At 39.2% G+C, this 22,473-nt stretch overlaps 1 protein-coding gene across 4 annotated transcripts in view; it reads right to left on the bottom strand.

Annotated features, from left to right (window-relative positions):
* The window catches only part of DIDO1 (death inducer-obliterator 1), a 58,005-nt gene that overhangs the window by 32,336 nt on the left and 3,196 nt on the right, over positions 1 to 22,473 (bottom strand). The window contains exons 4-10 of one of the 4 annotated variants that reach the window (XM_080558019.1): positions 22,322 to 22,359; positions 20,861 to 22,046; positions 7,432 to 7,633; positions 4,841 to 4,951; positions 3,642 to 4,548; positions 3,031 to 3,349; positions 458 to 670 (exon numbers count right to left, since the gene is read on the bottom strand). In XM_080558019.1, the coding sequence (XP_080414145.1) occupies positions 458 to 670; positions 3,031 to 3,349; positions 3,642 to 4,548; positions 4,841 to 4,951; positions 7,432 to 7,528 (1,647 nt within the window). In that variant the 5' untranslated portion in view covers positions 7,529 to 7,633; positions 20,861 to 22,046; positions 22,322 to 22,359. Of the gene's footprint in view, positions 1 to 457; positions 671 to 3,030; positions 3,350 to 3,641; positions 4,549 to 4,840; positions 4,952 to 7,431; positions 7,634 to 9,077; positions 9,266 to 20,860; positions 22,047 to 22,321; positions 22,360 to 22,473 lie in introns of those variants that run through there. The other 3 variants (XM_080558018.1, XM_080558020.1, XM_080558021.1) reach the window with 3 other exon arrangements.

Raw genomic sequence — 22,473 nt, 5'->3', positions numbered from 1 at the left:
GTTTCAAAAGGTAAGAGAGGCTCTAATTTCATTTTTTGCTTCCCAAAACACAGATACAATGCAGTAACATGTTGACTTATGATTCACAGTATTTCCAAATTATTGACCCAAACCCAGTAATTTGGAATTAAATAAAAAAGGCAAAAGTAACTTGTAATTAAATAAAATAGCATACTGCTTATACTTTTTAACTGATTTTTTTTTTAAAAAACATGTTGCTGTCTAGAAGGTCCTTTCAAGAAATAATTGAACCTACGTAGAGATGATTAAGATTTCAAAGAAGTGACAGGAGAACATTTTGTCGGAACAATGCTCTTACTGTAATAAAAGGCAAAAGGACTAATAAGAAAGCTCTTCAATGCAGGGCTTTGCAATTTTGTCTGTCTCAAACAGGTGAGCACAGAAATAAGCCACTGTGCTTCAGTACAGCTGATTCAGACAATGAACATAAGCTTACCTGCAGCTGAGTTTTTGGCATGCTGGGTTTTTCAGATTTTGATTTGACCTTCTCTTTAGGTTTTGTTTTTGAATCTTTGCCTGCACTTAGAAACTTCATGGTGGCTGCAGCATGTTTGAGAATGCAGTCATTGCTGCAGTACACAGAATCAGGCTGAGCCACGTTAAAACAGCCAGGACCAATGCACTTTGACGCACCAGGAGTTTCAATTACCTACAGATTGAAGCAGAGCAAGTTCAAACTTCAAAAACGAAGCGACAGAAAAATACCTTTCACACACGAAAAACTTACATATCGTATGTGCAGACCACAGCTATGACTGTTAGCGACCTGCGCAATTGCAGTTTTTGTTCTTGAGACACCACAAACCACCCACACAAGTACAGGGATTTCACTCTGGCAACAGTATTTTCAGAATGAGTTGTATTTTTCAAGTGACTGTTATGCCAATGGCAAACTAACAGAGGTTGATTTTCAGATCAAATAAGCACAAAAATGCTTTTTTCTGATTCTCTACGCTGTGTGAGAAATCTTAATTACACAGAGCTGGTTTTCTCAAGAGCAAGGTTTCTAAAACGCATTTTGCTTCTATATCACCAGCAGCTGCCCTTCAACCAGGCACACACGCAGAGGGAGGCACTCTGCCTGGGGTGTACAGGGAAGTCTTGCTCAAGAGGCTTACTAATGCTAATAGTACCAGTCTGCAGCTGACAAGCACAACCACTCTCCTACATAATTTTGCCATTGCCTAATACTTTTTACACACTGAGAAATTCACATACAGAGTCTGTATTTTCCTCCGCTTCACCATTACTCTCAATTTATATCGAAATGTTATATACTAAGCAGTTAGTTTCCTCTTCAGTTTTAAGATTTAAATCATAGAACATTCCTTAAAAAAACAAGAGTACATGAGCTCAAAGTCTAGAAATACTTAAGAACTCTTTATGTTCCAACACACCACCTTCTCTGTATTATGCCTTTAGCATCACTTGTTCCATCTTCTAGATTACTCAGGAATGTTATACAACTATGTTATACAATTGACCTAATACTCAAAACTGCTGGAGCATTAGGCAGTCTCTCCCCTATCCATAAACTGCAATTTGTCATTACCAAAAGGAATATTTCAGCAATATTTTCAGAAAAAAACACTTATATAGCTTATTTTTTCCTCAAAAGTCAGTAAGACGGTGTTAATTTCTGTGGTCTGAAAAAAACACAGTTTGGGATTCTTCTCACAAAACTTAAGATTATGCTTTAGAATACCTTTGCATCATGTATAAATCAGGAAGCTTAAGAAACAAGCACGAATTCTTGTGCCCTAGGAGGCAGCCAAACTTCAGGTAACTCAGCTGTCACTCCTAATTTACTCAGATGATGACAAAACTTTCATTGTTGAAGTTTGTATTTTTTGAAATTCCAGTTTTAATCACAGGTAACATGTTAGCATGTTAATATTAAAGAGTAACTGGTGATACTTAGTATTAATTTCAAGTTCTGCTTCTGTCAATGAAACAGAACCCAGAAGCTGAACGAACAAACTCTCAAAAAAGTTCATGTTCAGATATGTAAAATAAAGTACACAGAACATAGTTTCAGCTATGTTTGAAAACTTTTTTGAGAAAATGTTTCCCCCACACTTATCTTAAAATAGTAAATATTTATACATTAAGCTCACACTGTTCTGATCTATACATTAAGCTCATTGTGCCGATATCAGCAGTTCTGATATTTGAACTGTTTTTTTCCCATAAGCATTTTGTAGATGTATTACAACAGAAAGTTTTCTCCATAGATAATCCAGATATAATCAAACTTAAGACTTATTCTGGATATGATGCCAAAATTCAAAGATTAAGCATCAAAGAACAAATTAATACAGAAAAAATATGAACAGCTGTAGCATCCTGACAACAAATATACTAAGTGTGCTCTTCAAGGCATATTGAGAAGAAAAACGTCATTACTACAGTAGCTTCAGCAATACAAAGATGATGACTGCAGCACAAAGTTTTTAAATTTGTGCGCATTGAGTTGAAGAAGCTTCTTTGCCTGTATTTTGAACTGGGCATGGAACTTACCTATTACAAAATTTATGCTTATTTTATATAACACAGTTGGTATTAACTCTCTGAACTAATAAGAGGTACTTGGCAATGTTAAGTAAAAACTTTTACTCTCGTTGGAAGATATCCAAAAGCATTTGAAATTTTAAAGATAAAATAAGCCAGTCCAAAATTCTGGTTTTTTCTATAAAAAGAACACCACAGTATTTGATTTCTAAAAATATTTTTAAAAAAGCAGAATACCACACAGCACATAGTATGGCATTTCCTTACACCTACACAAAACTTTTGAATTGCCTACTTCAAAACAACACTCTTAATTTTAGTTAGTTCCCATAGCGATAATCTATGGATAAATTTATGCTGAACAGTAATATTTACAGGGTTGTTCAGCTTTATATTTAGCTTTATAAAGAAAAACTAGATTAACTGCTATGCAAGTTAAGCCATTGCCTCAACGTACTCTGTGAAATATGAAAAACAGCGAACAATTACAATACTTACAGGTTGAAATATCTTGAGTTTTTTCTTCCCACTTGGATTTGAAGCTTTTTCAATCCTACCCTTGATCCCTTGGTCCTCAACAGACTTTTGTTCAACTGTTCCTATGCTTGTGAATTCCATACCGTCCACATTTACTTGACTTGCTTTATCTTCCTGCTGCTCTGTTTCTGAAATAGGCTCATCCTGTACCTGGAGAATGGTGCAGTTTGGACAGATATAGTCCTCACCATTCCTCTCCAACAGCCGCCCTCGAGCCTCAGAGATACCCACACAGTCACCGTGAAACCATTCCTCACATCTATCGCAACAAATCATAAACCTGAAAAGAACCAGTGAACAGTAAAACATTAGGAAATAAGACAACAATTAAAGCTTGATGAATATTTTATGCAGATCTTTACCATGCTAAGGTATCAGTATAGTGTTTTGCCTCATTGTTCATTTGTTTTCATTAGTTGATCCCCTCTTAAATATTTCTTATAAACCACCCTCCAAAGCTTCCAAAAGCTCATTTACATATACCCAAAAGCTATGGAATTTGGGTTATTTTCTCCAATCACAGAAAAACTCCAGCTACTCGCGTTGCACTTTTAGTTGAAAGTCTTGCCTACCTGTTGTTATGAGGCTGACGACAGATACAATACAGCGCGTTGGGGTCATAAATCTCAGATTCTGGTTTTCCTTTGGGCAATTCTTCAAGTCCTTCGTCTGTAACCCCTTCTACTCCAACAGTAGGCTTTACCTCCTTCTGAACCTGAAGATCTTCAGTGTTTTCCTCAGACACAGTAACCTGACTTGCAACCTCAGTGCCATCTATAATCTCAGGCTCCTGTTTGACAGGTAATTCAGCTTTAACTTGATTTTCAGGCTGGACATCATCCGTTTCTGTAGGATCTTGCTCAGAAGGTCTTTTTCGCAGGCGGTTCTGTATATCTTTCAGTGTCAGTTGAGCAGGTTTCTGTTCAACACGTTTGTTTCTTAGTCGATTCTGCAGTTCCTTCAGTGTTAAGCCATCGCTGTCGCTATCAGAAGTATCTTCTTCCTCTTCTTCCTCTTCCTCCTCCTCCTCTTCGTCTTTTGTGCGTCTGCTTTTAGAGCCTTTCTGATCCTTACTACTCCTAGTGCCACTCCTCCGAGTCACAGGTTTTATATCTGAAGCACTCTCAACACTATCTTCTGAAGCAGTTTCAGCATCTGTGGCTGGACAGGATGCAGGTTCACTTGAATCTTCCAGAGCAATAGGAGCATTCCTCCTTCCCCTGCGTCTTACTGTTGTAAGAAATTCTTCCACTCTTTCTGTTCGCTTTGGTTGTCGTCCACTACGCCTGAGGTTTAAGCCTTGTTGCTGCTGCTGCGGCTGTTGTTCACTAGAGTCCATATCAATATCTCCTGCACCTTCTCTCTTGGCAATTGTAGTCCTTCGAAAACCCCAGGTTTTCCTGAATTCTTTGCTTGTAGGTTTGATAGTTTTTTGTTCCTCCTCATTGCTTTGCTCACCTTTTTCATCCAAAGCTGATGCTAAAAACAAGGTAATAGTTATTGAATTTGTGGTGAGAGATGTTTTTCCTACACTTTTTATCCAGCATAGTATTATTTTATTTGTGGTGATAAACACATACATCTCCACCTCATTTTATCTGAAAACAGATAAAATACTTTGTTGTGCATGTATCTTGCAGCAGTGGCAAGTAAGTACATCACTGAATGCTATGCCAAAATAATCCAACTGCTACAAACTTATTTAAAAACATGTAGGTACAGGATGGACAAATAAGCATATTTTTCTGCTGAATTTAAGAAGAAATCTTACCAGGGGAACTGTTTTCCATGTTATCAGTATTAGATTCAGATTCCAATGACACTGGCTGTAAACTTACAGCTTGTTCCATAGTACAGACACCACTCTCCCCACCCTGAAATGCTGAAGACAAACAATATACAAAGCTTAGTTTCAAAAAGATTCATAGCCTAAGTAATTAAGTATTCTGACAAGCTCATTAGTTTATTGTAAAGAGCAAGCAAAATACTTAACTTTAATTTCAAGCCACTAAAGTCACTGAATACCAGCAAAAGTGCACTGAAATCCTTCAAAAACAAACTTTAAATATACAAGTTTGGACAGCGTACTGCCATATTTTAATGAACAGCCTTACCATTTCTGATATTTCTTTTCTTTGAACAGTAAGAGCCAAGCAATTTATTTTGATAATCTTAAGTCATCAATAAAATTAACTTTGTCAAGTTTAGTGCGTACACAGCATGTATGCTTTAACCCTAAATACATACTTTGTTCAGTTGCTTTTATAATAGCTAAAAACAGTATTAAATAGATTTGAACAAAAAAGTTACTGCAGAAGTATGCTATTGTACCTCTTACAGGATCAGAAAACAAACGCATCTGCACACTATTTTATGGACAAATATTCAAATTCTCAAAAACTCCTTTATGGTATGAACCTGTTCCCTGCGGTTGGTCTGGGAAAAAACTTGCAGCAGTTCCACTCCACAAGGGAGCACAGGAACCAAGTATGCACCAGAACCAAGTATGCACCAAGTATGCACAAGACCATGGAGCAGAGCAAGGAGTTATCCAGACAGTGCAGACATGTTTCCTGTTTTAAAGGTGAGGGTGGTACTTGGTATCAATAACATTTTCTGCTAGAAAGGTGAGCTGATTGCCTGCAGTTGGATAAAACACACAGTAGAAACAGCCAGCTTACAGAATTTCTAAACTATCACTGTTTAAATTATTCATGGTTAGTTTAGAATCTGAAGCTGATTATCCTTTGACTAAGTGTCAAAACAGGAAAAAAAAAGGAACCATCCTTATTGAAATAACTTTTACTAGGTCTGTATCTTGCTTATTAAATAGTTTAGCTGCTTTTTTTTTTTTTAATTGTTTCAGAAACTCTGGTGGGTATTCAGGATAAAGCAATATACTTTCCCCTCATTTTTCCTCTAACAAGGTTTATTGGCTAGAAGAAATGACAGAAAATAGAAAATAAAGATCTTCTCAAGCATTTCTCTAGGGAAAAAAAATAATTGAATGAAACCTGAGAAACACTGTTCCCTGATACTGTTATTTACAAAGAGGTTGTCAGCCTGTGTCACATTCTACCAGAACAATACCCCCAAAAAATATCAAAGAACCTCCAACTATGACAGATGGAGCCACAGGAAGAAAAAAAAAAAAATCTGTGCTGACAACCAGTACCCCTGTTTTCCTCAGAAGTCTCCCCCAGCATACTAGGAGACTGTCTTATTTGAGAAGACTTGAGCAAATGACTGAAATAAACATAGAATCTGAGGCTGCACTTCAAGTATTCAGTAATCATCTGGTTCAAACAAGTATTAAAGTTAGTATTACACCACAGCGCAATGGTTCAAATGAGTTGCATGCCATGTAAAAAATGGTCTCCTAGAATTCGGAAACTATGTTTTGCAGTCATTGCAATCACATCGCTCATGTGAGACTATAATATGCAGTAGTAAGTATACCACAATTAACTGGATAAACAGAAACAGTACTTTCAAAAACAATAAGGAAAAAAATAACTCTCCCCCACGCATGTTTTTGGAGTGGTTATATGCATCTTCCTGGCACAAGAATTACACAGGTTAGCCAAATGGAGACATTAACAGAATTCCTAAATAACAGTGGTTGCTGAAAGAATCAAAGCTATATATATTACAGCTACACGTTTTCAGAGGCATTCTTTAGCAAGCGTTTCAATCTGCTTTCCAAATATTGCAGTGTGCCCTGGTGATAACTGCCTCCTTATTTCACTTATTGCATCAGCTGCATCACTGTTCTGCTGTATCACACATGATCCTGCTACAGTTTAATTCCTATTTTCTATTATTATATTTAACAAAGTGTTAAAACAGAAACGTAACTATCAATGCTAAGCAAACCATTAAGCTAGAGAATTTTAAAAACCACACTGATATTTAAAAAATGTAACACAAGTTGCAACTTAGTCATTTCAATGAGATACTATAGATATAGCTGTAAAGGCAGCAGATTCCAGAACATTGTTTTGATTTCAGATTATCAAATTTGAACATCTCAGTTAGAATCAAAAATGAATTTTAAGCCTGTAGTACTATAATAAAGAGCTGAAACTGTTTAAATCTAACAGGAAATTCCATTAAATTCTCCAAAAAAAATCATTAACTATATTTGTTTTGTTTTTAAGGGCAACACTAAAGTTATATTCACATCAGAAAAAGGCTGCAATGGAAGAGCTGAACAAGATGAAATATTTAAAATTTACATCTTTGTTTACCTTGAAGATGAAGAAATGCTAAAAGCTACAGGCAGAGGTAATCCAAATTGAGATTTAAATTCCAGATAAAACGTAAAGAAATAAGCGTCTTCAATGCCCTCTATATCTTTACCTGACACAGCATTAGAGGTTTGAATGGTTTCTCCCTGTTGTGACGAATGAAAAGGAGAGCCAGATGAGGGCAGCAAAGGATCAGAGTCATTCAGCATTATCCTTTCAGCACATGCTGAATTTCCTGATTCAGACGCGCCAGACTGAGTCTTTGAGCTGTCAGCAGGACCAAATACCGAAAACTGTCCTTTTCCTGCTGACACCTGGAAAAAAATGAGACAAAATAAGACACCAACGTATCTATGAGCTTATCTTACCACTGTACACTTAAGCTTGGAATTGTTTTTTATCCATTACTTCATAAACCAACTTTTGTTATTTTGCCTTTTTGATAGCTTTCTATTTTCAGAAAGACACTGAAACAGGAACGAAAAAGTAAAAAAAATACCACCTCCACCACTTACCAACAGTTTAGACCTTTCAAAATACAAGTGTCATCTCATCAATTCACTGTGAATCAATCCATTAAGACTATCATAGCAGTAACAAGCTGTATTCAACAAATCTATTCCATTTCCAGTATTTAAAAGCATTCTGAATGAAATTCAGTAAGCATATATTGTACAATGAAAATGCAGAAATCCTTTTAAACTACATTGGCATACCCAGTCTGTACTAAATTTCATCACAGGAGACATATGCAGCTTTGAGGACTTAAATCCAAGTGGCTACTCAATGGTTTTGCAAGGTGGGATAATAAAAAATTATAGCTGAATATCAAATTCAGAAATATTCCCTATCGCTGTCCCTTTTACTAAAAACATTTTGCAATACAGAGCATTTTGAAAGCTGTATTTCAAGAACAGCAGATGACATTAGAATCTGAAACCTTTCCCCCCCCCAAATCAACCCTTGGGAAACATTTCAGAATCAAATCATTTATTTAAAGCATCTGAACAAGACCAACTATTTGGTCCGGGGTCCAAATTCACATGTGAAATGGCAAACAAACATGAATACTGACTGCTTGCTTTTGAGCACATGAGGCTGAAAATCAGCAGGAAAACCCCCCAAAAGTCTGCCACATTAGCACAACACTGGAAAAAGAATTTGGGAGATTAACTGGATAAGAAAAGTCACTTTTGAATTGGTAATTTAGGTGGAGACAAAAGAACAGTAATAATGGACACAGACTCTGCGTGTCAGGATTCTGCAATTAAAGATGCACGGGAACTGCCATACTAGGTGTAGGTAATCACTAGAACATTTATCAATGTTTTGAAGCATTAAAAACAGATTTTGGTAATAATCTGCTGTTTAGAAACACTTCTTACTTTCTAAGCAATGATCATCTAGGTACTCTCTATTGCCATGTCATCGTCCCAAATATAGGGAGCAGGGAAGAGACCAACCCCACCCTAAATGTGATCTGTCATCAGTGGATCACTTATTTCATAAAAAGTAAATCTCAATTTGCACAACTGTGGGAATAGAAGTTTTGAAAAACATGACTATACAGATAAATCTACATCAGCATTTCCCACCTCTGTGCTTTATCTGGAGAGGATTATACAGATTATATACGTCCTTCACCTGTGCCAACCATTCCCACTCAAGGAAAAAAAGGAGGAAAAAAGTTATACAAAAAAGACAACAGAATAACCTAATCTTACAGACCCTAGTACTGTATCTCACGTCATTGAATACCTGCTCTAATATGCATTTTGCTCCATTGTCTGAATCAGTGATTACATCCAAGGAGTCAGTCACTGATGGCTGAAGACAGTCTGAGTTAAAAGTGCCTTCTTCCACGCTGCTGCTCTGTAATAACCTTTCAATCTCCCTGTTCAGAATCTCCAACTCATCACACATCACGCAATTTTTAAGTGATATTCCTAAAGGAAGAGGGAAAGTCAGCTAATCACTTCTTGTTCAACAGTTATATTAAACTGTGAAAACAAACTGTGCTTCTTAAACACGCAAGTAGTGCATCCTGTTTGAATAACGTATCCAATAACATACTACAGAAAGAATAGTGTAAAGAAAGGATGGATTTCATAGTGCACAATTAAGCACCGGTGTATGCAGGGCTGTGCGTGCAACACGCTCTTTACAGTTACGTTTGAGCCACAGAGCCGATATTACTAAAGTATTCCAGAAGTCAAATCAGCATCCTTTCTTCTCTGGAGCTATTCTGGCTCCTTGAACTCAATACATTTTTCAGTCTGATAGTCATACCCCACCCAGTGGCAAGGCTGCACAGTGCACAGTTCTAATTTAACATATTATTTTTAACATAACTGAAAAACTTAAATTCAATTCAAGAACGTGTGTTTTTTGGGAGAGGGTGGAATGGGGGGGGGGAAGTGGGGACATTATCTTATTATTATTACCTTTATTACCTATTATTACCTCTATTACCTAGATGAAAAAAGCCTAATAGAACTACAATTTCAAAATTATTTCAAATTTGGTAGGCATAAAATTTATTACACTTAACACACTAAAACTACAGAAGCCCCATATTTGCTTTAAAATGCTTGTTTTCCTCTATTATTTAGTATCCCCATTTGGTCCAGATTACACTTATTTACTTATTACTTCTTATTTAGCTCCTGCAGAATTGCATTTTAAAGATGGGCTAAACACAAATGCCTTTAAAAAGGCTGAAAAAGAAAGTTTATAAAAGCAAAAGCACAAAGCCTTAACTCACAATTACACTTTTAAACATAACAAGCCAGCTGACATTGCTAAGTAAATGTTCTACAAACCGTTTGCAAAAAACATTCACTGCAACATACAGGAGCTTTGGAAAAGAAACAGGTATTTGACTATTTCCAAATTTGGTATGATTTTTGTTTGTTCTCTAGTTAACTATTGAGTTGCAGTTGAGATTCTGACAAATGTAAGCTGAAGCAACAAAATGGTTACCTAGATTTGAAGGAACTGAACATTTATGATAAACTTACTGTCTTCTTTCTCCTAATACAGCACATTAATCACATTTCTGAAATTGAGTTCTAGCTGGAAACTGAAAATTGCTGTACTTCGCCAAACAGACAATTCCTATCAACACCCTCCTGCCTTTCTGCCACATCTCCTTTAGAAAGGCTACCATGTACCTTTGGAAAAATCTTAGACCATAATCTCTAAAAATGATTGTGCAGTACAACAAGATGTTAATAATAAACATATATACTCTTGCTTATTCAGAAATCCTCTGGTTTTGCTTAGGTTAGCAACTTCTGTGATAAGCGATCTCCATTGTGAAAATATGTAAGTTTCTAAGGCCAACTATGAAGTTGGAAGAACAAATCAATTTCTTAAAAAGGTTCTTTCCCCTTCATTGGGGAAGTAAACTTCACCAATAAAAATCCCAGGTCTATTGATTTAAATGCTTACATAACACATCAGGTCCACATCAAACAAGGGATTCACACTGCCTATTAAATCCACATTTATGGACTACGAAGAACAAGCACAGCCCCAACATTACGTGGGCTGCTACTTTCCTACTGCCTTCTCCCCTGCTCACAGTTCGGTGTTGTGTGTCACGTGCACCCAACCCTCTTTACCACAAAACATCTACCTGAATTCTTCATCAATAGATTTGGTTTATTAATTCAGCAGAAAACTAACTGAAAGAGAACCAAAACGATGAAAACTGACCACCACAACTAGTGCAAAGACACGCAAGAACAGGCATGGAGAACAAGAGCCCTTTAAGCAGCATGCTGCATCAGCTCAGCCCATCTCTCTCAACCTGTGCACACCGTCAGGCACTCAGCAAGAGCTCATCACGTCTTATCCAGCAGCACTTCGTTATCTGTCCCCCAGCCAAGACTCCCTTTTCAAAATCTGACCAGTTTTAAGCTTGCAAACTGTAACGTGAGCATTCCAGTGAAAGAAAAGTCACTTCGCTAGAATTGGAACAAAAAAAGGATATTCAGCCAAGAAAATATTTATGTAGGTTTTTCCTCCCCCATTATTTTACAGGTAAAGTGCTTCACTACTGCCAAGTTGGGTTATTCAGCCTATGGGGCTTGAAGAAATTCTAGGGAGTATCAGCAGCCAATCTAACAAGAGGCAGAAAAGATATTCCCAAATTCTGAATCCTGCCACTGCAATAGCACTTGTTCACAGACATGCAATACACATTAAAAAGATACCCATCCTCCAACGTCTTCATTAATCAACAGTGAAAAAACAGAAAGGGAAAGCTTGTAATCTCATTCTTCTTTTTCTGTACATACATTATCACTGTCACTTTTAGACAAAACCTCATCAAACGCATACCACTATGTACTGCCATCTTTGTAACCCAGCACTTTAGAAGTCTAAAGCAAAAAGAGGAAGGAAAAGAGGCTTTCTGTGCCAGTTACAGATGTATGCCAATACAGGATAATTGCAGGACAGGCAACTTGAAGATACCTGGATCTGCTGAATGCTAACTTAATTAAGCCCTTTTTAAGATGCCTCAATATAGCATCTTAATCTGATGATGACAGAGCAAAGCTTTTGAAGAACTGCTACATTTCCCCATCTTTTTGTCTTTCTATTTTTAGATGGAGGTCCGTTCAACAAACCACACATTCAAATCAGTATCTCCACTTCATTTGCTCTAAAGAGGTAATAGTGCATTCAGTGGGTCCACAGACTGCATGAAGATACTGGCTTTTTCAGAACTTATCATTTAATTGCATGATGAACTTCCTACGTCAATTAACTAGGAAGACCTCACTCTAAAAAAGGATACTGAAAGTCAGCTTAGTAATAATACCTTTAACATGAACTAAAAGCAAACAGAAGTAGTAGCCTCATTTCTCCTTCATCCAAGGACTTGTGCACAAGCAAAGACCCATGTCAAAATTGTGTAAATTCTTCAGTTACCACTTACTAGATTTTTTTTGAGAGTTTTTTTTATGAGAGAATAGTGATCTTTTTTCTTCTCATTACTGCTAATCCTCATGATAGCTACAGTTAGAAGGCAAAATCTATTGCACCTTATTCCACGTTCTTGGATGTGAGTGCTGCTCTTCAATACTCAGACAAAACGCTGTGACTTGCACAAGTTCTCGTGCCTAACAATTTACAGGCTACACAAGCACCTTGCAAGAATACTTTAGCCAAAGGAGGAATATCTGGCACCTACTAGGTCTCTCATCTCCCTACTTGCCTTAAAGAAAGATCTGACTTTAAGAGAACTCAAACACAACACACCCCTACACAAGCAATGAAGTTAAGACTCACTGCATACTCAAGACTCATGACGGACATTAGTACCTCCAGGAGGAGCTGATTCAGTCAGCCCCGTTACCTAACGAAGGGGGCTTCCTTCTACTCTAACAGGAAAGAGGATTTTGTCTTTGTTTTGGTAAGAGGACCTCAGCTTCAGTTAATGTTTCAGATACATTACGGATATTCAGTGGCCAGGGTCCAAAGACAGGCCAGAAATCTCACACAATCAGAAGGATCAATTTAAGGTTCAGCAGCTTTCCAAAAACTAAGTTAGTAAGAAGACAGGAGAGTGCTTGCACCTGCAAAGAAATTAAAAGCATAATACAATTCTTACACTAATTAAAATCTATTAAACACAGGTATCATTCATCGGTGACCAGTTTCAACTCCACATCCTGACACAAAACCAGTCTGGGCCATGATTTTAAACATCAGCTTCAACTAGAATGACTTGGAACTGGCCTTTGGTTATATTTCTCTGTTTCTTCAGAATTAGACCACACTACATGCAAGGCATTTGGCTAGAACCAAAGAGCAAAATACTGGGCTTCTGAAATATCTAAGGAACAGCAGGATGCTATGAAATGGACAGAAAACATCCTTCCCAGAATGATGTAACAGTGCTTCCAGCCACAGTTGATGCTGTTTGCTCATTCTGCTCCCTGTAAAATAGGCACAGATCTTGCCAAGGCCTCCTTTAAGCACTGAAAAAATTCCTATTAAGTGAGTGTGTCAGCATCACATGAGAAAAATTTGATTAAGAACTCAACTAAGGACAACATTTAGGAGGCAAGTGGGAAAAAAAAAAATCAGTATGGCTTAGTTGATGCTACTCCTAGTTGGAATACTGATTCCATTAGAAAATGTTTTTTGCATCCCCATTTGTCAAAGACGACATCTGGGAAACCACTGCTCTTTCTACTTCACAGCAACAGAAATAATCCCTTGTATCAACAAGCATCACGAAAGCAGCTCAGAGGAAGTCAGTAGGGCAAAACCTACTTTGTACATGAACAATCAGTTTCATTCAGACCGTGGGCAAAAGGTACAATCCTTTGACCCTTAGAACAGCAGGAAACAGGTTCTGTACTAGCACTGGAAAAAGCCATGTAGGAACAAGGCTGCAGCAGTCCCCTCCATCAGCTCTTTCAGAAAGGATGCAGGAGCAGACTACTTAGATGAGAAGCAACAGAAACCAGATCATGAAACTGAGACATGTCCCCACTCCTCTGAGGAGGAACTGCTTGGTCCGAGCCTATCTCAAGGCTGATACAGTGTCTCTGACGTTTGCAGGTGTACAACAACATGCACAACCTGACAGAAGTCACATACACGCTAAGAAAGCTTGGATTGTACAGTGCACCAATTTTCTCCAGAAGTTCAACTGCTATACGGTCTTTTTATTTTCATATAAAATGTAACCACCGCTTACAGATTCTGTTTACAGTATCTTCCCTTCTGAAAGAAGGAAATCACCTTTCAAAGTGAAATGAGAATGTTGTGACAGAAGAGATACAATGATGGCAGAGGGAGAAAAACAGTGGTCATAAGGCTTAAGTCCAGATGTGGGGAAACTGATGTGAGCTCAACCCCCCACTCCCAACTGATTTACTATTTGACTTCTCTAGACACACCGCAGTTCAAGGTCAAAGTCCAGACATCCCTGGTAAATACATTTTATGCCAGTAAAAACTTTATGTTTGAAGGATCACATTAAAAACACAATTTGCATAACATTTAAGTGTTTTGCTGCTTATTATTAGACCTAAGGGTATAAAAACCAAGCAGAGACAATGCTACAAAAACTGCAGCACTTATCTGTAAATGCCTTGCTGGCTAGTTAAATCCTAAATTAGTTCTAAGACCATAACAAACCTACCACCTTATAAAGCCACAGTACTAACAACTTCAAAGTGGCAGTGAACTTCTTCCTATTCCAGAGTCAATACATTAGTTCCCATTAAAAAACTAACACGTTAACATGCTTTGTAATTTCAATGATGCCAATTCAGTAACATATAACTCAGTGATACAGCCCTGTTCCTCAGAAATGCCCCATCCTAATTTAAGAATTGTCAGCTCTTCCTAGAGACTGCATGAAGCAGCAATCAATCCAGGCAAATACAAACGTTACGCTATACAGCCACCTCAGGACAGAGCATCACCAGGATCTGGGCACATTTACAAGACAGCGAGTACTATCAGTATGCAGTGCTGACACCAGTTACCTGGTGTGCTTTAAAATTTAAACACTAACTGCATTTTATTTTATTTTTTTTTAATTTCCAAAGATGCAGTAACAAGTGTTCTATTTTTTTCCACGTTTTTCTCTCAAGAAAAATGAGACTGAAGACATTTATAAATGTCACAAGACCATTTTTTCCACTTAGGAAAGGTATTGAAGAAGTATCCTAGACTGACAAAAAAATTCCCTAGCAAACCAAACCAATCCGGCAGCTTACTTCTTAAAATAATTGAGAACACGGATTTGTTACGAGAAGTCAAATAAACAGCTTCCCTTAAAAACAACCACATATATTCACGTGGTCCTTGCTCTTGTAAGCAAGAAATTAACCTTTCCAAATTAAAACGTCTTCAGTCACTCATTATACAAGCCCTCTCTACCGCGTGTCTGAAACAGGTTTACACACCAGCATCCTTTGTGATTTCTTTTAGGCTACTCACTTACCTTATATGAGCCTCAGAGGAAGGCCGTGGCCACTGCCTCACCTGAGGGATAACTGCACACGCAGGACACCAACCCTGCACACGTGCAGCGAACGTGGGACCTCCTGGAAGTGTTGAGTTTAACGTGCATACACAGAATCCAATTACCATGCGCACATAGTGGACTCTCATTCACAGAAAGACTTAGGCAGAAAAGACAATGAGAACCCCACAGTATAAAATAGTTACCCCAAGCAAAAAACAAAAAGCATGAAGTAGCTCCCCGGTGTGTGCAACACAAAATACACAGAGACTTTTGTTTATTTTTATGTCTCTTGGGCTAGGAAATAATTTTCCCCAGGAAAATATTTCAAAAATATTCTTGTATCAGATTGCACCATAGAGGATGAGAACAGTCAGAAAAAGGTGATGAAAAAAGAAGGTATGGACCACACGGTAATGCGGCAGAACGAGGACAGCACCAAGCATTACATTTATTTTATTCTGAATAAGTAGCAAAAATACGCTTCTTTCAATCAAAGTGAAGTTCCCAGAGCTGAATTCAGCTAAACAGCAATTGCTCAGAAATATTCAAGGTTCTTTAGCATGAGTCTACCTTGCAAACATTACATTTTTATTTAAGAAAAGACTGTGCTCATATCTACACTACAGACTTTCACTGTCACATTGTACAAGTCAGGGATGTTAAGGGGTACAGTCCCCAATTAACAGAGCAGTGCTGCCATAAGCTTCTCTCACCTAGGTAATTGCACCATCAAAACTGTACTTTTACCTGGACTTTTTCTGTTTACAGGGTGGAGCGGCAGGTGTGCACCATCCTGGTGCAGTGCAGCTTTATCAGGGTGGCTGCCCACATAACACGAAAGCTCTACCAACACACCAGTACAGCTTCTTCCACGTAAAGGAGCAGCTTATCTCGGGAAGAAGCAAGACTGAAAGTTGCCTCAGACTCCCCGAATGAACAGAGCTACATTAGCAAACGGATCCGAACTTACGTGGTTACACGAGAGCTTCTGCCAGCACAGCTCTGTTAACAGCTGGGGAAAGAACTGGAACCAGCCGTGGTACTGACCCAACTTTAATACAGCCAAACCTGAACTTCATGCACTTCACACACTCCACATCTTCCAAATTGCCCATAATCACGCTTGATAACCAAAATTCATATTTAGTTTAGGATTTCTGTATTTAATGATACATGAACTAATTTTCAGAGGAAAGAAAAGTATAGGCACCACTGGTATTTTTTACCCCAGAGCTTCCTGGGTATTTGAAAGACTTGGCAGAAACTTTATTGGCTTACTGTGAGACTTTAGCTTTTTTACTACTCCTACAATACTCTCTGAAGCTTTAATTGACATTCTTATGTGAAAGCTAATCCCATATCTGACCTAACAATTAAAATTTACCCAATTAAAATAAAATACAATTGAATTTTTTGGTCAGGTTCTTCTTTCAGGCTCTGAGCAGTATGAGCAGAAATGGCAAATTTTGCTGATTAAGAACCACTGTAAGCACAATCCCATGCAGTGTAGATAACTTTGCTCTTTTTTCCCTTTTCAATAAAAAAGGGGGGGGGGGGGTGCAGAGAAGGAACCTTTTTGTGGTCAAAAGCTTAGATTCCAAGAAAAAAATTAACAATTGTCATAAAAGAAACCTTCTAAAGGCCCCACCCAGTACAAGCCACTTTTATAAGCTATGGTCCTAAACTAGGCAACAGAAATATCAATTACAAACTTTGACTGTAATTGGGTATTACTCACTTCACTATACAATAATCTTTACCATTCTTTTCTTTTTCCAACATCTCGAATAGAATTTTTTTTTTTTTTTTTTTTTTTTTTTTTTACAAATACATATAGCTTATCTGCCTAACATTCAATTTCTGTTACAAAACTTGACCTCTTCAGCTGCGCTGAAAACTATTTTCAGCAACTGCAAAGGAACCAAAAAGTGGGAAGGTGATTCACACAACCTGGCATTCATCCAGCGAAGTGCCAAAGAAATCGGTTCTTTATCGTGACTTAAGAACGCCGGGTTGTTAAGTGAACAGCAGCAGTTTGTTCAGGCCAAGTCTATGATCCTTACGGTTTAACTCTTCAATATCCTGTAGCTTGTTTATTTTTAAACGCACAACATTGTGATTCTAGAACTGACAAATTTCAGCTTGAACACTTACACCGTACTTAAAATCCCCTCTTCTTCAAGAGTTTTACACAAACCAGTAGTTATGCAGGCTTTCTGTCAAGTTGGAATTGTTACAACACAAACTAGTTACACATCCTAAAACATTACATGTAAAAAAAATATTAGTATTACAATTTAAACTATCTGTATCCTCTGGCATGTCTAATTATTGTTGTCAGCAGAACTGAGTGGACAGAAATAGACTCAGAACAACTGCAAGATTACAATTTCTGACCCTGTGAGCACAGCTGTTGATGAAAAATCTTGCATTTTTTACACTTTTTAAAACTCTTAATTTTTAATAAGTGAGCTAAAATATAATTTCTGAAACCAGTTATCAATTTCATCCTTATTCCATCAAAAAGGCTTCATTATATGAAGCAAAACAGAAATGAATTTCTCCTTCAGAATTCACTGAAACACAGTAATTACAGCATACTGATTATGTTATGATAAATACACTAGACAGTTCTACTCCCCATTTTGGTTAGGGTTTACTATGAGAACACACATAATACACATTTAATATTTGCGTCTTAACTCCCTAACTGGAATTTTTAAGATATTTCTTAGCCTCAAAGTCTAACAATGCTGTTGACACTATCCCCGGTAAAACCTGGGGAGCACTCATTTATTTCAGAAGCTGTATTAGATAAAAATAATAGCAATATAACCTTTAAAGAGTAATTGACAGTGGACTAATTATCGTCCTAAGGAATGGGCTTGAGTGCACACAAAAAAGGAACCAGTTCTCGCATAAACTGGGTAAAACTTACTTATATTAAAATCTTGTCCTTAAACTTTCTGCCATGGTCCTACTAGTTGAGCGCTAAAGGAGACACTAGGCAGAAAAAGTGCACCAGAGATTAAAGCCAGTGCAGACAAATTATTACTTCCGTCAACTAGAAACCATCTAATCTTACTCTCGCTGAGTACAGCCCTGTCTTCTTCCATTTCTATCACTTAAATTTCATAATCTTTTAACTTAATCCCTGTAATCCTTCCCCTTCCTCTCTCCGCTGAGTGTTTCCGACTGAAGTTTCAAGCTGCACAGAATTAAAAACCCCACAGTTAAGTTACATCTATAAAGATATAAACTGAAATCAAATAATATAATTATTTCCAGAAAATCTCAGCAGTGAAGTAGGATTAAACAGAACAAAGATTATCTTTTGTTGAGTCCAACACACACCGGAAAACTTATTCAATCTCATTTACTATTTTGGGCTCATACGGTTCTATTACCATTGCTTTTGGGAGGTTTTTTTTTTTTTTTTTAGCTTTTTTGTTTTAATTTAAAATAAAAAAACTCAGATCATGAAAAGCACCCTCTGAAGCATTCTTTGAATTGTATGTACTTTATACATCAACAGTTTTAAAAATCCGTAATTACTTCAGTGTACATAAATTTGCAGCAGAACAAAAAGCTCATCTGCATACCAACAGAACGTAAGTGTCCCTTTAAAAAGAAAAACAGGAAATATGGAAAAAATATTTAAACTCTAGTCTTGAAATCAACAGTTACTTGATTTGCAAGTCACTGGAGTCACGTGGTCTCAAAGTAGGCCGAAGGCTAACGTGAGCCTTTATTCTTCCACCAAAGTGCACTAAAAAGCCTTTATGTGCAATATGTTTCTGGAACTGTCAAGGGAAAATTTTTAAGGCCTAACTCTGAACAGCTATTTTGAGCACACTTCTATATTTATTCCTATAGAAAGTTCCAAATGTCAAAGAACGATAACAAGCGGCTGGCATATATAAAAGTGGAGCACAACCCAAAATATCTATTACAATTAACACAGTGTATGCTACACTTGTACAGTAACTACACATTGCCATTTTTCATTGACCAGCAATTCAACTGCTTAAACAGCTAGTAAATTTTGTTTGCAGAAGTTATAACAAGATGCAGTTGAAGCTATACCAAGTCAAGTTACCCCTTACAATAAAAACCCTGTGTAAAATAGATTTAAAACAAACAAACAAAGAGTTCTCACAAAACTAAGCAAAAGGTAGTTGAATATCAGCTGCCAAAGAACTTGTTTAAATAAGGCTATGATGATTAAGTATTGAAAACAGCTACTTCTGCAGTCTCAAATAGATTATCCAGGAAAGAAAATTGGGATACACATCCTTTTAGATCTTTTATATTAAATATAAGGAATTTGCATTTTTGCTTCCCTGAAGTTCCTAGAAAAAGGGAATCGTGAGAGCCCATCCAAAACAAACAAAAAAAACAATGTTACACTGTTTTTAATTACTTAACATACAGCATGAAGAGTGTGATACATAAACACTTTGTAACATAAAGATTGTAATGTCCTTTCCAAGATAAAAATGGAAAGTTAAGTCTTCTTCACCTGCTATATACAGCCCAGTATAGCTATCCCGCCCAATAAAGCTATCACTTGGAGGTAATAAAATGAAAACTACGTAATTATATAAAACAAAATTTGGTCACAATCAAAGATTAGCTTTGTGCGCAAGCCAAATAAGCAGCTCTAAAACACCATCACCTCCAAGAGACAGTATTTAAGTACATTAGTGCGGGGTATGGATGGGTGGAGGAAATAGTTATTGACAGCGAATTTATTGAATATTTAAGCCGGGAGACGATTAGCACCAGCTAAAGATCCAACCCCTTCTCTGCCCCAAAACGAGCTAGTCGCCAGAGCGTGACCAAACTCTACTTTTTTTGTGTAACTCACCGATGGGGAGCACGCCTCTGTCACCCGGAGCACAGCAGCACCGCGGGCAGGCCGTTACCGTCCCAGCCAGCGGGCCGGCCCCGGGCCGGTTTCGGGTTCCTGGAGCCCCCCCGGTACCGTCCCCCCCCCCCCCCCGCACCTCGGGACACGCCGAAAGAGAACGGGCCGGCGGTTGGATCGGTCGTGGCGTCACGGAGAAGCTTGCTGGCGTCAGCTTGGGTGTGACGTCGGATCGCCTCAGCTCACAACCGTCCTCTCCTCTCCTGTCCCGTCCCGTCCCCCCGGCGGGGCTGCCCCCCTTCCAGCCCGCTCCGCCCGGCCAAGGCCGTCCTCTGCGCCCCGGCCCGACCGGAGCGTTACGGGGCGGCTGCGGCGGTTTTTTGGCTTCCCCACCACGCAGTCGCCGACCTCCTGTGGAAGCTGGCCATGCTCACGGCGTGCCCGAGCCCGGCGGTGCCCTGCGAAGAGGCCGCGGAGCCCCGCCGGGCCCCCCCCTCAGCCCAGCCCGACCCGGCCCGGCCCTCCCCGCCCGCCCGCCTCCATTTTCTAACCGAGCCCCACAAGGCGACGAGGCCCGAGGAGGCGCCCAGCCCCCCCTTCCCCCGCGGCTCCTCCGCTCCTTTTCTTCTCCCGTCCCGGTGCTTTCTGCGGCTGGCTGCCCTCACTCACCGCGGGGAGGGGACGGGGGTCTCGCCGCCGCCGCCGCCGAGGGGCTCAGCCGCGCCGCGCCGCCATTTCCTCCTCGCAACCGCTCCGGAGCGCTGGGCGGGGGCCGCTCCTCCCCCGCTACCATAGACACCGACATGGCGGCCAACCGCCGCCTAGAGCGCCCACCGCGCCTCGCTTTGCGCACGGCTCCCGGAGGACTCGGGCTCTCGCCGGCTCCGCCTCACGGCGAGGCGCTGCGCGGGAAAAGCGCAGGGCCCGCTGCGGGAGCTGCCGCTTCTTTCCTCACGCCTTCATCGGGCCCTCGGCTCCACACAGCCCCTGCCCCACAAATTTCCCGGCCGCTCAGCTTCACACAGCTCCTGCCCCACAAATTTCCCGGCCCCTCAGCTCCAGGACACCCGGGGGCAGCGTGAGGCACCCCATTCGCCTCAGCAGAAAAGCATTGTGGGGTGAACATGGCTGCTGCTTGTTCTCATCAGAAATAGCGGGCGTCTTACCTCACGGGAATGGCGGTTTTGTGCCCTGTTCATGAGGCCCTGAGTGCCAGAGCAAAATCACACTAAATACTCTTGCTTACAGTGACTTGCAGTGCAAGGTCAGCTCTGTGACAGAATTTGTGCAACAGAGGTTTGGGGCTTGTAGACCCAACTGCTACCATCAGCTATGCTCCCCACCTATGCTTATTCCGATTTTTTTTTTTCCTTCTCCCCCATATTCTATCTGTTTTAGAAACTTTAATAGCAACTGCTACAGTAACGCCTACTCTTGGGTCCGAAGTTCCATACAGATATACTCCACATTAGGTTCCACACCTCAAGTGCCATGGAAGCGCTCTGCTTTACCTCATCCACCACACAGAGGCTTCCCAATAAACACTCCTTTTAAAATGAGTAGGCTTCTCAAAAACTCTCCAGGAGAGACAAACTACTACAAACACTTACAGTGCATTAGCTCCACTTTATGTTTTTGTTCCTACTGTCAGCATCTGTGATATGAGCAACCAGAAATATCTATAAGATGCCTGAGGGGTGCCAAGATTTAGAGGAGCACTCATGAGGCCATGCAAAAGCTTGCAACATAGACATCACTTCTGAAGAGCCTTTGAGATAAAATGGAGGTGTGAGGTTTGGCTCTTCGCTCACAGTCCTGCACATTTTTCCTCATGGGTTGCTAACCTTAGCTTCAGCTGTATTCCAGACAGGTGCAGCATTTACCAAGATGAATTAAGAAATGGAAAGATGAGAAAACAGGAAAATACATACTTTGCATTAATTCTATGAAATTAGTTTTCTAGTGAATGATTCATTTACATTTTATTTAAGTCTACATTCTAGAGCACAATATGAGACTTCTGGGAGTAAAAGCTCAGAATGATGATGGATAAGCTACTATTGGCTTTTTTTCCTGACAGTATAGTCAGCTTCTCCTGCACCTGTAAAACAGGGCAGTATTAATACTTACTTTACGCAGGAGCACCAAGAGGTAAAAGAAACAGATTCCTGTACAAAAGTATAAGACGCCATCATTAAAAGCAAGCAGTTTAATTTTTGTTCAGCAATTACAGAGCTACAATAAATGAAAGGCACAGAGAGAAATACCTTTTGATTTAGTAG

Source organism: Anser brachyrhynchus (genome assembly GCF_964034855.1).
Source record: "Anser brachyrhynchus genome assembly, chromosome: 16".
NCBI lineage: Eukaryota > Metazoa > Chordata > Aves > Anseriformes > Anatidae > Anser > Anser brachyrhynchus.
The sequence above is the reverse complement of the archived record's forward strand: the minus strand, read 5'-3'. Positions and strand labels throughout refer to the sequence as shown.